This window comes from Zootoca vivipara, chromosome 3 (genome assembly GCF_963506605.1).
Source record: "Zootoca vivipara chromosome 3, rZooViv1.1, whole genome shotgun sequence".
Taxonomy (NCBI): Eukaryota; Metazoa; Chordata; class Lepidosauria; order Squamata; family Lacertidae; genus Zootoca; species Zootoca vivipara.
In genome coordinates this window covers 23,095,623-23,110,848 of record NC_083278.1, presented here as the reverse complement: position 1 = coordinate 23,110,848, position 15,226 = coordinate 23,095,623, and the positions used below count along the sequence as shown (strand labels likewise).

The window sequence follows — 15,226 nt, the reverse complement described above, 5'->3', positions numbered from 1 at the left end:
TTCTAGTTCAGGGCATCCCCTGCTCCTTGATGCTGTTCCTACAGCTGAAGAGGCAGACACGCATTTCTGTGTGCCTATGTGGGCCAGGAAGAGAGACATAGAGAATGGGCCTTTTCTGTGGTGGCTCCCCAATTGTGGAATGCTCTCCCCAGAGAGGCTCGCCTGGCACCATCACTACCATGTCTTTAGGCGCCAGGCAAAAACATTCGTCTTTCCCAGGCCTATGGCTATTAAATAATCTACGGCCTGTGAAAGTGTGTGTGTGGGGGGGGGGGGGTGGACTGTCATTATGGTGACCGTTTTATTATTAGGCTGTCTGTCAGTATGTTTTTTCACTGTGTTTCTATTAGGTTTTTAATCACGGATTTTCTGTAATGTGTTTTAAATGTTGTGCAGTGCCCTCGGATCTTCTGATAAAAGAGTGTTATATAAATTGAATTAATAATAATAATAATAGATGACTGTAGTAGATGTGCTTGTGTGTAGAAGGATGGGTGGGGTGTGGGGGTTCTATGTCTGTGAAAAAGAGAATGAATCGGTGGTGGGAAATGAATGCCCCACCCACTTTTGGCTTTGGCCTCACCTACTGCTAGAAGTTTGCCTACGCCTGGTGAGGGTACTGCATGAAATCGCTCTTCTCTGCCTAGTGGAATAAACACACGGAACACATCTTTCCGCAGGTTCTATGGTCGGGAGATCCGCGCTAGTGCCATTTTGTACGGTGACATCCCTCCTCCTCCTCTGGCGCAGGACCTCTACGACATCCTCGAGTCTTTCACTCTGCAATATGAAACTCAGGAGGGGAGAAGCTGGATGGCAGTAACAAGGGAACCCAAGAAGGTGTGGGGCAGGCCTATGCGAAATCTGTTTGGCTCTGTTTCTGAAGAGCCAAGAACAAGGCGCCCTCACCCTTGCAATAGTGGGGGGGGCAGGGCGAGGGCTAAAGGCAAATAGTGTGGCGGTGGGGGCAGGGGAGATGATTTTTGCTATTGTACAGTATGCTGTACAATACAGTTCCAGCCACATGCAAGCTGGTGGTTTCTTCGCATGCGAGCGGCAATAGCACAGTTCAGGACCACTTTTCCAGCCATTTGAAGAACAACAAACATTTGAAGAACAAACAATAATTATGGCACTGCGTTGAGCCAAATGGCTCGGCTTATAAGTGCTTCAATCAACGGAAGCTTATATATATATATATGGTGGCACTGTGGTTAAACCACTGAGCCTAGGGCTTGCTGATCAGGTCGGCAGTTTGAATCCCTGTGACGGGGTGAGCTCCCGTTGCTTGGTCCCAGCTCCTGCCAACCTAGCAGTTCGAAAGCACGTCAAAGTGCAAGTAGATAAATAGGAACTGCTACAGCGGGAAGGTAAACGGCGTTTCCATGTGCTGCTCTGGTTCTCCAGAAGCAGTTTTGTCATGCTGGCCACATGACCTGGAAGCTATACGCTGGCTCCCTCGGCCAATAATGCGAGATGAGCGCGCAACCCCAGAGTCGGTCACGACTGGACCTAATGGTCAGGGGTCCCTTTACCTTTACCTACACACACACACACACACACACACACACACACACACACACAACCTTTGAGTTTCTTGCACTTGTAACAGAAGGTAAAAAATATTGGCATCACTCTTCCCCCTCCCCTGCCAGGTTAATGGGCAACCGTCAAAGCGACAATCACGCAGGACTCCGGCGCAAACTACACCTGAAGGTACTGTATAACTACCAGCTTTCTTTTTTGCAGTAAAGAAAACCCCAAAACATTCTGATTTTATGTTCCCTGAGTTCTGTTTTTCTCCATAAATTGGTAAGTTTCTTGACTGCCGGCATGAGATTGGATGTGTGATTCTATGTATGTGCACAAGACTCGTATAGGTAGGATTCTGCCTTGTTCTTGGGGTGTCGCACTGTTGCATCACCGGCCACCTGTACCTCCAGAGCTCTTCTGTCCATGGTGCTTTCCCTGTTTACATCAAGGAGGGGAAGGATGGGGAGGCATAGCTGTATACAAAGGGACGTATATAGGGGAAAGGGCCATGCTGCTGAACACCGGCACTTCAACTCTGATCTTACGCAGGTCTTCTCAGAGGTACCATATTTTTCCATGTATAGGACGAGCTTTTTATATTATAGGAAAATGTTAAAAATTGGGGGTCATCTTATACACGGATAGTGCAGAGGTGGGACGTGTGATTGTTGACAGCCACAAGCAGGAGATTGTCAGCGGCGATTGGTTGGGTGATTGTTGGCTTTGGTAAGGTGTGGTGGTAATTTGCTGCTGCTGCGGCAATTGTGTGAATGATTTGTGACTGCAGCAAGGCGTGGTAGTGATTGGCTGCTGCTGCAACAATTTTGCGGGCAATTGGTGCCTGCTGGTGGCGAGTGGGCAGACAAGGGGTGGCTTTGGTGAGGCGTGTGCTTGGCAGTGGCGGTCAGATGGGTGAGCGATTGACGGCAACCCCCCCCAAAAAAAGTTCAACAACTCTGGGCAACCCCCCCCCCCCAATCTCATACACGGGTGCATATTATACACAGAAAAATACAGTGATTCTCATTAGCTTCACTGATATTTGTATCCAGGTAGGTGGGGATATTATTGTAGCCTTAGCTGCTGGATCAGCTGGGTTATTAAATGCTGTTTTTAAAATTGATTTTTAGAAGCTGCCATCAGTTTTACTCAGGTGTTGGTTGAAATAACTTTAATACAAATCCTTGCAAAAAAAAACACCCTGCAGTTGGTAAGCACAGAAGAGGCGTTCTCCACCCCACCCCCCCTACACCTACCGTGTCTGCTTTGATATATGTATGTATTGTATTGGAAAGAAAACAGTTTGTTATTTTCACTATTATTATGATTGTTTTGGTCATTATTTTGTACTCTCTTGGTCTGCCTAATTATGACTGTCATTTCTGGAAAAAGCAACTATCACTTCATGATAATCAAACTGAGACTATTAAAGAGGATATTAAATGGCCATATTAAACTAATAAAATACATTCTGAATTCCTCTGCAGCTGTAAGAACACCTAGTAGACTTTACCCTGAACTTCCCAGCTATTCTGCCGCAGTGGGTGAGTGTTGATATTCCAGCTCTGTTCTTATTCCAGCCTCCTCCTTGAAAGTGTGCACGAGTTTCCATCTCTCTTTATTTTGGTTCAGATGTTTAGAGAGAGATTTATTTACAATGTACCTAACATGGCTGAATAAAGCTTACAAGATTTAGCTTTTGTAGGCCAGATCCAAGGAGCAGGCTAATTAATGTAATCTTGTGTTCATTTCTTGTCGTTGAAAGGTCTTGCATCCAAAAAAAGATAAATTCTTTGCACTTAGTTTTGTTAAATCACTGATCAAACCACACCAAATTAAGAAATCACAGCTCTTGCTAGTACTTGCTAGGAAGATGCTTGAACAATATCCCATCAGCATTAATGCTCCAAGGGAGATTCTCCACTTTTACGGATCTGGTGAGGGATGGCTGTGTGTGCATGTCTAGACATTCCTGATGCAGAACAGGACTTGACCACATGGAACAGGCTCCTGCACTGCAATGGTAATGTAGTAGTTTGTCCTAACATAAGAACAAGAAGAGTCTACTGAATTAAGCCAATGGCTCATCCTGTTCTCACACCAGATGCCCATGGGATGCCCACAAGCAGGGCACTAGCACAGTCCCGGCAACTTGTATTCAGACAACTTGTATTCTTAGCAGTGAAGGCAGAACTTAACTATTGTGGCTAGTAACCATTGATAGCCTTTAACTGATCCTCTTTTTAAGCCATCCAAAATGGTGGCCACCACTGCCTCCCGTGGGACCGAGTTCCATAGTTTGACAGCATACTGGGCAAAAAAAGTACTTTTTAAACTGTCCTGAATCTTTCAACTTTCAGCTTCGTTGGATGTTCACGAGTTCCAGTGCTGTGAAAGAGCGAGGAAAAAAACTTTTCTCCATTTGCTTTCTTCACACCATGCATAATTTTTTCATAAATTTTTATCATGTCGCCTCTTACTTGACTTCTCTCTAAACTAAAAAAAAAAGTCAAATGCTGCAATCTTTCCTCGTACAGGAGTTGCTCCACCCCCTTTCCTTTTAAATTTTTTGTTGCCTTTTCCTGAAACTTTAACAGTCTATAACCTTTTTGAGTTTAGGCAACCAAAACTGTATTCCAAAGGTTATTGCACCATAGATTTGTATACGATAACAGCTTTTCAGTTACTTTCCTAATGATCCCTAGCATGGAATTCGCTATTTAGGCTGCAGTCATACATGCACGTATACTAGGAATTAAGAACCACTGAACACCATGGGGCCTACTTGTGAGTAAACATGGATAAGACTGCATTGCAATGCCTTGCTGCACATAGCATGGCATATCTCGGGAGAAAATAGTAGCCATTGATTGTTTTCTCAAGGGACTTCAGAAGAGATTATTGTAGATGGTGAGATAGTGAAATGAATATTCGACTACAATGGTACCTTGGTTTAAGAACAGTCCTGTTTATGAACTGTAAGGGGGAGGGCTTACAGAGAACAGCCCCCCCTTATCCGAAGCAGCCCGTCTCTCAGCAGTCACGAGAGCGAAGGGTCTGACGGAGGGAGTCAGGAAACGGAAAGGGAGTGTCAGGCCTCTGGCAACATCCAAGAGCCCCTGCTCCATAGGCAGGGAGAGAGGGAGGGGGAAAGAGAGGACAGGAATCAGTCAGAACAGAGACCCTTCCCACCGACGCCGGAATTGAGGAGGAGGAGAAAAGGGAGGCACTTCACAGTTCCGAGGCTTTTATGAAGGTCGGCAGTTCGAATCCCTGTGACGGGGTGAGCTCCCGTTGCTCGGTCCCAGCTCCTGCCAACCTAGCAGTTCGAAAGCACGTCAAAGTGCAAGTAGATAAATAGGAACCGCTACAGCGGGAAGGTAAATGGCGTTTCCATGTGCTGCTCTGGTTTGCCAGAAGCGGCTTTGTCATGCTGGCCACATGACCTGGAAGCTATATGCCAGCTCCCTCGGCCAATAATGCGAGATGAGCGCGCAACCCCAGAGTCGGTCACGACTGGACCTAATGGTCAGGGGTCCCTTTACCTTTTAAAACGCGGAGGGGGGCAGTGCAGGAATCTGACTCGAGCGAGTAGACATGGATTCAGCAGTTCGTTACACTGTAAATAATGTGCACTAATAAAAGCTTCTGAAAGACAAGCATGTGGAAGGTCGTTACTCACAACAACCCTGACACGAACTCCGCAAAACCGGAAGTAGTATCCTGGTTTGCGAACTTTACCTTGGTCTAAGAACAGAATCCGAACGGTGGAAGGTTACCGGCGGCAGGAGGCCTCATTAGGGAAAGCGCACCTCAGTTTAAGAACAGTTTCGCTTTAAGAACAGACTTCTGGAATGGATTAAGCTCGTAAACCGAGGTACCACTGTATTTCTTTGGTAACAGAAATAATATTGAGCATGCATGTAAACAGTTTGCATGTGTAATGGCTGGTTGTTAACTCAAGACTAAAGCAAGACTTGAAGTATTTTTTCTTTTTAAGCAGGGGAAGGAGATATGTCTGCAATGGCATCAGTGCAATGAGTTGCAGTGTGTAATGGTCTCTACAAAGAAACCTTTAGCAGATTATAAACTGTAAAAAGCAGCAAATCAGATCAGGGTTAACTAATGGATATTTGTATTAACAGATCTTTAAGCAAGAGAATAATGTGTTCCTGTAAATTCATAAGCCACGGTGACGTACGAGACTTTGGAAACATTAGGGTGAATTCTCTCTCCCTTTTAAAAGGTTTAAGGCAGCCCAGTCCTATTTTTGTGGTTCTATTTCTCTAGTCAGGCTTGTAGCTTATTTCCATCTAAAATAAACATCCATCTAGCAAGCTTACCACCCTCTGTTGTTATAAACTGTCTTAATGCTCATCATTAAACAGGAAATCCCAGGAAACAATTCCTATTTTTGAAATTGCTCTGCTATTACAATATTATTTCTGGCACTTTTGTGCCATCATTTTAAATCAAACATCTTTTTTGGCTTATGCTGTCATGAATTGAGCAAAAAGAGAGAGAGAGAGAGAGAATACCATGTGGAATTTTGATTGTATGTGTGTGTGGGGGGGAACTCCATCTCCTGCTGCTGAGCCAGCTGATTACAAAGGCACATAAAGATTGAGGTCAGTGCATGCTAGGACTAGAAAATTGAGGTCTTTGTTTTATGTGTGTTTTGGGTCAATGCCATTTTGTTAAAAACTAACTTGAGTAATAGGCAGCCACTAAGAGCGTCTACCTTTTTAGTATCCTTAACATGGCAACTATGCCATTTTCACAGAGGAAACAAATAATATTTAGTGTACAATGGAGGTTTTTTTGGCAGTTATTAAAGGCTGAACTAAAAAAAATAAGTTAAGCCGCCTCCATCCAATAGCACCCTAGGCTTGGGGCAAGGAACAAAGGCATATAATTCATTTTACTTTTTGGAAAGAACTTGTAAGAAGAATCAATCTATACAAAATTCAGTTGTATTCAGTTTCTCCAGGCTATAATAGGCACATGGATTTTAAACAGGGCATGTCGTAGGAACAGAGAGAGCCTGGTTTTATAGGGCCAGCTTCTTAGCCAAATGAATCATGCTGCCAAAGTAGAAAGCCACCGGGACTCCTGATGTGGATCTGAAATGTGCCACTGAAAAGTAGGATACTCGGATCAGATGCGTGGGGACTCCCCTCTGTGGCAGGGCACACTGCCTTGACAAATGGTGCAAAAAACATTCCCATCGCTACCGTCTCCCTAATGTCTTCATTTTCTTCCTCTGCCTTTTTGAGAAACAATCCTAATTTTAGTTTCAAAACTTGATTCCATACCTTGGTATCTAACAGAGTGGTGGGTAATTAACTGCCCTTAAGCAAACTTTTGCAATCTGGGAGAGTTGGTCTAATAGCCCCTTGTTGCAGGCTGTTATTGTGGAGCGAATATCCTGTGGGAGACGATCTGAGCATTATATTACCACCCCTACAACCCTCCCCTCGGGGAGCTCTGACGGAGGGGGGAGCATGATTAGAGATTATGACAGATCGGTTATGGCAGACGCTGTAAGATTTTCCCAGTACAGACAGCAATAATTTTTTAAAAAAATGATACTTTTGTATATGAATTGGATTAATAGCCATGGAGTTGCCAGGTCACTGTTGCTGGCCGTTTAAACCTCTCTCCCAACATCTGTTTTGTAAGAGGGTAAAGGGAGAGAAATGTGGTCTTTGACAAAGCTTATGTTTTGGGTTTACTATAGGTCACTTCTCAACATAAGCAGGCTTTATCAGCATTTGTAGTGTGGCATGTGGCGCAGGAAAATGTCTGTGGCGTGCATAGGAGCCTCAGAACACTGTTTTCCCTAAATAATGTTGCATTGCTTGAAACAGAGGCAAAACGTTCTTACCAAAGCTGAATGAGTAATGATGGATAGAGAAAGGGCAACTCTCGCTTCTAGTTCTTGACTCACAATCATTTCGTCGTAAACACATGAAGATTTGTTAGACTGAGCCAACCCATTGTGCAAAGCGAGCCACAAAAATATAGGCATGTCTCCTTAATAGAAACAACGGAATGGGTAAATGGCAATGTTGGTGCTTTGAGAGTCCCCCCCCCCCTCCAAAAAACTGGTTAGTGCAAATTTTGCTTCTTTCGCAACCGTACCCCTTCTCTGCAACGCTTCTCCGTAAGTCATGTGCAATCTTGCCCTGCTTCAGAGCTGCATTAAAAGAGTAATCTTCAAGAGTGACGGGCAAGCAATTGATGGGGTGTAAGCGTCTTTCTCAGGAAACAGTGGGCTTTTAAAGCTCTCTGTTTTGTAAGTGCAGGGCTCTCTTAGAATTCAGCAGTAGTTGCAAAAATCTGGCAACTATCTCCACCCTTGATGGAACTGAAGTAAAATATAAAAACTCTCCCCTATGTTGTTTCATGAAAGGCTGTCCATGAATACCAGTGGGATAGTACAGCTGGCTCCCCCACACACTTGCACATACATGGATGCAAGGAAGCCTGTGTGCCTGCACACAAATGCACCACACAGTTTCCCCGGCTCCACCCCTGCATGTCTAATGGTTGAGAACCTGCACAGTCATGGTTCCTGGTTGCATGGGAAATTCTCTCTCTGCCTTGGCTCCCACTGCATGAGGAAAGTGAACTCAGGTGATGGTTGCCCCCCCCCCCCTCAACAGCTTTAATGCTCACATTGGTGTGGCTGCCTCTGGTTGACCACTGTGAAAAGAGAGTGCTGGACCTTGGCATCAGCAGGGCTTTCCGTATGGATCCAAGCCCAGGAATCGGCTTTTTCCACAAAGTGCCCAAGGCAGCAAACAGAGCAACAGTCATTTAGGATTGTCACATAACACAACAAGCTGATCCGCTGAGCTTCCCACTCCTATAAAACTAAGCTACAAGTGCCTTAATGTTGAATGGATTAGCCATTCTTGAGCAAGCACCTTGGCCGGTTTCCCAAGATAAAAGTTTGCTAGATGTGTTGAAGGCCTTTCCCCACCCCACCCCACCTCGACTCACAGGAACTTTCTCAGTAGCAAACATCTTCCTCCATTCTACATGGATATAGCATAACAAAAACACAAGACAAGATTATCATCAAATGTTTGGTCTACGCGTTTGCTATTAACAGATGAACAGGGCTCAATAGTGTTTTCATCATTTGAATGTAGCACTGTAGCACCATCTTGTGTAGATTGAGCATTTTTTAAATCTTTTTGAAATGCAGATGCAGTGTAACAACTTGCGTAACAATTACATATCCTTGTGCTATAGGTTTACCAACTCTAGTTTGGAATTGAAGGTGCACAGTTCTTTGGCTAATTTGCCCTGTAAGTTTGCAGTTTTTAATTTCGTTTTTCCCTTCACTCTGGCTTCCTCAACTGTAAGGTAAAGTGCGTGTAAACTCTCGTATGAGTGAAATGGGTTAAATATCTTCTCTTCTGCAAGCTGTGAAGAAAACCTTGCAGCTTACTTGCACACCAACCAATTAAAAAAGAATTTGGTTATGCTTGAGCTGGTAGATAGCTCAGATCTAAGTTTCTGTAAGACTTTAGATTTTAACTTTTTAGTGCTTCAGTGTGGGGTTTTTTAGTGTTTAGCCCCCTTTGCCTGCAACACAAGTAGGAACTGCCCAAACCATTCAATGCCAACATTTTCCTCTTTTAGATGTTGAGTCTGTCCAATAGGAGGTGTCTTGAATATTTTGTTCACAGGAAGTATTTTGATAGACAAATATTGCTAGATCTTGAGAATGCAAGAAGAGCCTTAATAGTGTTGGTTCAGACCAAAGGTCCACCTTGCCCAGAAGTAGCCAGCCAAATACAAGGAGGGAATGAAGAAAATGGGCCGCCTTCCTCTTGTAGTTGTTGTTTAGATAGCAAGTTATGGATTGATTCCCTATCGCGTTCCATGGCCTCTGAACACTTTATCTCTCTCCATCTCTGTAAACGGTATCTGTGTTTTATGCAATATGTATTGGAATTTTACGAAAGTCAACAGATCTTGGATGTGTACCTCTAAGCAACATAGTAAGATCTGCGTAGGCCTTCCCCCATATCTTACTCTGTACCACATTCCCCTTTTCTCCCTCCCCTCAATTGCTCCAATCTTCAACATATTATACATGCTACATATTATACATGCTGAGTAGACCGTCTTTTGTACAATGAAGTTGGACCAGAGGGCTTGAAGGAGAATCCTGCATGAAAATGGTTGGCTTCCTGCTTGACTTCTAACAGGATTTGGTCTACATTCGTGGAGTGGTTTGGGGGTGATTTATGTTGCACTTTGTGGCAGCTCGCCTGTTATCAAGGCACACTGGACTTTAGCACTCTGTGAAATTGTATCGTTCAAGATGAAACCCAGGTCCTGAACTGTCGTCTTCTTCTACTTCTTCTGTTTCTTAGGAAACTCAAAGGCCACCAGTCCTACATTCGTTACGGCGCTACATCCGTTTGAAGGACAGCAGCCAGGCGACTTGACTTTCGACGCGGGCGATCGGATCAAGATCACGACGAAAACAGATTCACAGTTTGATTGGTGGGAAGGAAGTTTGCAAGGCAGGACTGGCATTTTCCCTGCTAATTATGTGACCATGGATTAAAGCACATTCAAGCGGCCTTGCCCTTTTTGTCTAACTACTTGCTCTTAAATATGCAACAAAAAATTATTAATTACAAATATTTGGCTTGATCCAGTTGCGTGTTGGCCAAAGCAGAGAAATGCCATAGGGAGCCCCGTTTACCTGTCCTTGGCCTTCCCCTCCCAGGTGTACATGCAGGTATTGCAGAGAATGAGAAAATTGTGTGTGCCATCTCTGTTGCCCATTGATGCACCTGTGGATAAAGGAGGAGAAGCGCATGGGCTTCTCTTTCCTTTCAGTGCTTCCCTGCCCTGCCTTACACTGGTTCTGTTGAGCCTTATTCAGCTCCTCCTTGTGAGGGGCCTGTGCCTTCTTTCTGCTGGATCAAGCCCTATATTTTTTTACAGATTTTGTTTTTAATTTAATATTTTCAGAAATTTTGTGTTTTAATATTTTTTTTGTAACTTATTTGTAAATGGGTGGAATCATGGTGCCTAATCGCAACGAGGTGCATCAGGGATGCTAGATTTAATGTTGCGTGCTTTGCATTTAACACTTGTCATTAATAATGTCGAATAAAATCTTTAAATAAAAATCTTGCTAATTGGATTTCTTCGGCATTCTCTTAAAAACCGACAAGCATCTACAGTATGTACAACGTTTACAAAGCCATTCCATGTTTTGAATTTGTCTTCTGGCTGTTTCACCATCACACCCTTGTTGTTGAGTTGTTCGTAAGTCGAGGTACCACTGTACATCATTTTTCTTTGGCCAGTTATGCTTGTGTCATCATCTATCATTGCCATGGTAAGTGGTGCAGTTTTGAAAGTTTGGTCAACAAGTCCATCCAGAATTAGAACTTTTTATTGTAATGCTTGGTTCAGAATGGTCTCCCTTTAAAATACTAGATGCATGTGCTTCATTGGTTGTTATTGGGGTTTTTTAATAAAAAAACCCTGAATGAAATATAGTCCCATTTTACACATGCGCGCGCGTGCACACACACACACACACACACACACACTATATTCTCATGTTACATGTAGATTGATTTCTTTAGCACATCCTTTGTGCATTGGTTCACCTAGTCTATTTCCCTCATACTTGATTTCTAAAATAAACTCACATGTTGAGTTACAAAATGCAAGCCATCATTTTTTAACTCTTAATTGGTTGCTTGTCATCCATCAGGCTCTGACAAACAGACATAGAAAAGCTTGACAAAAGTTCTGCGGGTCACTTACTTAAGTGTTGTGGGTCATTTACTTTGTATATGTGTGTTTAATTAACTTCAAATCTGGGCCAGCAAATACCCATGTATTACATACAACAAGAAGAGTTTGCCTTGGGCTATAAACAGGATGCCATGGATCCACTAACCTTAGGGGACCTTTTTGAAGGTTTTCTTGTTTTTTGTTGGCTTCATTAGGCCTTGGACTAACGTCCAAAAAAGTGTCTCCGTGCGTCCAAAGCAATGGATGGTGTTTCCATTTGCTTTAATAGTAACAGGATATTTCTCATCAGATATCCCCATGTAACTGACCCCCTTGTCAAGTTTAGCTTGGTTTTTAAATTTCTCGTGCTCGGAACACCTAATCCTTGCCAGCACGTTAGCTCCCTAACCCAAGTTTCATTTCCTAGCATTTTGTATCCCTGAAGTAACCGTTGGCATTCTGTTCAGCTGATGACTTTTAGCTTTCAAGTTAGAAGTCACCATTTTGTCTGTGCCAGTAGCCTGTCTGAGCTACAAATATTGCCCTTCTGTATGTCGTTAAGATAAGGCCTAAGGTTTTCAGTTTTGAATGACAGATATGTCATACTCTTTCCCAGTGCTTTTTTCCCCTGGAAAAAGGAGGGGGAACTCACCACGAAGTTGTTTAGTTAATTTATTGCTGGCCCAGTCACAGTGCCACTGGACAGTGGCTAAATGTAAGATGTGATTAATAAACTCAAGCAGACAATGATATGGCGACAACTTTATTGATTAGATAGATAGATAGATAGATAGAGATAGATATAGATATAGATATAGATATAGATAGATGTATAGTGGCTCAGGCACTGGGTGTATATCTGTTCCAGCACACACACACACACACAGACAAGCCGAATTATTTGATTTGAAAAACGTAAGGGAACTCAGTTTCCCTGAGTTCCTGCTAAAAACAACAACCCTGCTCTTGCCCCCCCCCAAAAAAACGCATTCCCCTTTCCTTCCTTTGTCCCATACTCTAGCCAAAGTGAAGCACTGTTAAATCCCACTGATTTCCATTTTTATTTATTACATTTGCATTTATATCCTACTTCTCCAAGGAGCACAAGGTCGCATACATGCTTGCTCTCCACAAATTTATCCTCACCTCTCCCGTTTTGTGCTTGCATAAAATCCTGAGAGGGTAGGCTAGGCTCAGAGATAAGGGCTGGCCCAAGGTTACCAAAGGAGTTTTATGGCTGAACTTAGTTGAAGTCCTAGCCCAGGCATCCCCAAACTGCAGCCCTCCAGATGTTTTGGCCTACAACTCTCATGATCCTTAGCTAACAGGACCAGTAGTCGGGGAAGATGGGAACTGTAGTCCAAAACATCTGGAGGGCCGAAGTTTGGGGATGCCTGTCCTAGCCCTACCACACTGGCTCTCTTAAAGAGGTCTGGGCACCTGCTAACATGTGCTTCGTTTTAGCTAGATTGTGCCTCTCAGGGTTTTAGTTCTTATACATTTTATCACATCAGAGTTTTTCCTATAAGATGTGGGCATCTGGAAAGCTTATTCTCAAGTGTGTGCCTTCTTTTGCCGACCAAGGATTCTTTTCCGCAAGTGTTGTATATAAATGACTGGTTGCTGCTTTCCAAAAGGCATTGTCCTTGATCTGCAGAAGCAGTGGCAGCAGTGAAGATAATATTTAAGAGAGCGGTGTGGTGTTTGAAGGGATAAACCATCCTTTGTTTTATCTGCAGGTGTGAGGAACAAGGGATACAGGGAAGTCCCTCCCATCTTAAGTTCCAGCCCATCCCCAAGCGCTGGAGAGAGTAAGGAGAGCTCTGCCTCCAGCGGAGAGTCAGGAAGTGGTGTCCGAGGCTCAGGCAAGGTTGTGGAGCCCAGGCCGCAGGTGGGACAGGAAGTTGGACGCACGGGGGGGAGGCCAATCCCCCCAACTCCCGAATTGCGACGCAAACGTAGGGGGAAGAGGTTGGGTCTGCCAAAGCTGTGGTGCTGGAAGAAAACGCGCCAATCGCCATTCGGGAGTTCTGACACCTCACCTTAAGGATGCATTTTTACTGCTCTGAACACTGTAAATAATCAGCACTTAATAAAAGCCTTAAAAGACCATGCTGGAGTCGTCACTCTAGAGTAGCCATACCAGGCCCTCTGACAGCAACTCCCGAATCTTTTTTTGGCTACTTTGGAGGGCAGCGATGAGCGCTCAAGAGGCTGAGCATTGGAGGCTGGAGGCCGAAGCAGCGAAGCAGGAGCTGCAGAACCTCACAGCGCACGCACAGCAGCAATTGCATGCCGCTCAGGAGGAAGCGCGAGGGGCGCAGGAGGAGCTGAACAAGTTGGTGGACCAGGTGAGGACAAAAGAGGAGACTGAGAAACAGCTAAGGGTGATGGTATTGGACCTGCAGAAAAAGTTGGAAGAGGAGAAAGCCGCTAGAGGTGGGGGGGCGCCCCAGCCGCAGCTAGTCCAAGTGAGAAGGGGACAGAGCCTAGTCACCAAGTTCAGCGGCGACCCGAGGGAGTACCTAGGATTCGAGACAGAAATAAATTATGCGCTGGAATTGCATGCAGCAGAATTCCCAGATGACGCGCACAGAGTCTCCTTTATCATAGAGCATTTGACGGGGGCCGCCCGGGAATGGGTAAGACCGCTCATCGCGCAAAAAAATCCTTGCATGAAGAACGCAAAATTATTTCTAGAAGCCTTAAAAATAATGTACGCTAGCGACAGTGAAATGGAGGCCACTAAACAGGAGCTTCATAACTTAACACAAGGAAAATCGACAGTTAGGGACTACTGGGCGAGATTCACCATGCTGGTGCACAAACTGGGGTGGGATCTGCAAAGTGAGCCAGTGAAATCAGCCTTCTACCTGGGTTTGCACGCAGACGTTAAGGATGAGCTGGCAAGAGGTCCTAGACCGCAGACTATGGATCAGTTAAGCAAAGCGGCGCTAGCGGTGGGGGTGAGACAGGAATCCAGATGGTATGACAAACAAGCGACGCGCGCAGCAAAACCTTGGTTCCCACGCTCCCAGGACAGACCACATCACCAAACCCCACCCCAGGGACCGCCCCCAGACCCGCCCAGACCAAGCCCAGAGCCGGAACCGATGGAGATCGGGGGAGCGCGCGCGCGCGGGCTTTTCAAACCCCGGCGGCGCCAAGACGCAAGGAGGGAAGAGGCGGGAATTGCTTTCTCTGCAACTCCCCCCGGCATCGCGTCAGAGACTGCCCTCATCGCAGAGAGTGGCAAGGAAAGGCGGGAACGGTTGTACCTTCCCCCGCTGACGCAGCACCACAGCAGGGAAACGAGACAGCCTGGCTGCAGGAGACAAGGGGCAGCAGCCAGGCACAGTCAGCAGACAACAGCCCCAGCCCGCCCACCCGCACAGAGAGGAGCAGAGCCAGCCCACCCCTCCCAGAGCAGGAGTGGTTCTAGAAGTCACGCTAACGCTCCCAAATGGCTATCCCCTGACAGTCCTCGCCTTAATTGACAGTGGTGCCTCAGCCAACTTCTTCTCGAGAAACTTTGCAGAAGAGCACCAGATCCAACTTCTGCAGCTGGATTTTCCCCTGCACGTGGCCACCATTGACGGCAGAGAGTTGCTGGGAGGGGCCATCACTCATCAAACCCCCCCCCATGAGAATGACGGTGGGAAGGCACTCAGAGACACTGGCTTTCAACGTCACAACCATCTCAGACCCCCCCCATCGTTTTGGGAATGAGCTGGCTGGCGCGCCACGACCCCTCCATAAGTTGGCACCAGAGATGCATCACGTTTGGGTCGGACTTTTGTCTGGAACATTGCATGCAGCACCAACCAGGGGAGGGGCCTCCGATAGCCACGGTGGCCACCATGCATGTCAAAGGGGGTGAGGCGATACCCAAGCCGTACTGGGACCT

The 15,226-nt window shown here is 45.4% G+C and overlaps 1 protein-coding gene across 1 annotated transcript in view; it reads left to right on the top strand.

The window, feature by feature from the left end:
- The window catches only part of SH3YL1 (SH3 and SYLF domain containing 1), a 28,267-nt gene extending 17,249 nt beyond the window's left edge, over nucleotides 1-11,018 (top strand). Inside the window, exons 7-10 of the mRNA XM_035109930.2 lie at nucleotides 681-840; nucleotides 1,656-1,716; nucleotides 3,021-3,077; nucleotides 9,930-11,018. Coding sequence (XP_034965821.1) covers nucleotides 681-840; nucleotides 1,656-1,716; nucleotides 3,021-3,077; nucleotides 9,930-10,126 — 475 coding nt within the window. The 3' untranslated portion in view covers nucleotides 10,127-11,018. The remainder of the gene's footprint in view (nucleotides 1-680; nucleotides 841-1,655; nucleotides 1,717-3,020; nucleotides 3,078-9,929) is intronic.
- The last annotated feature ends 4,208 nt before the right edge of the window (nucleotides 11,019-15,226 follow it).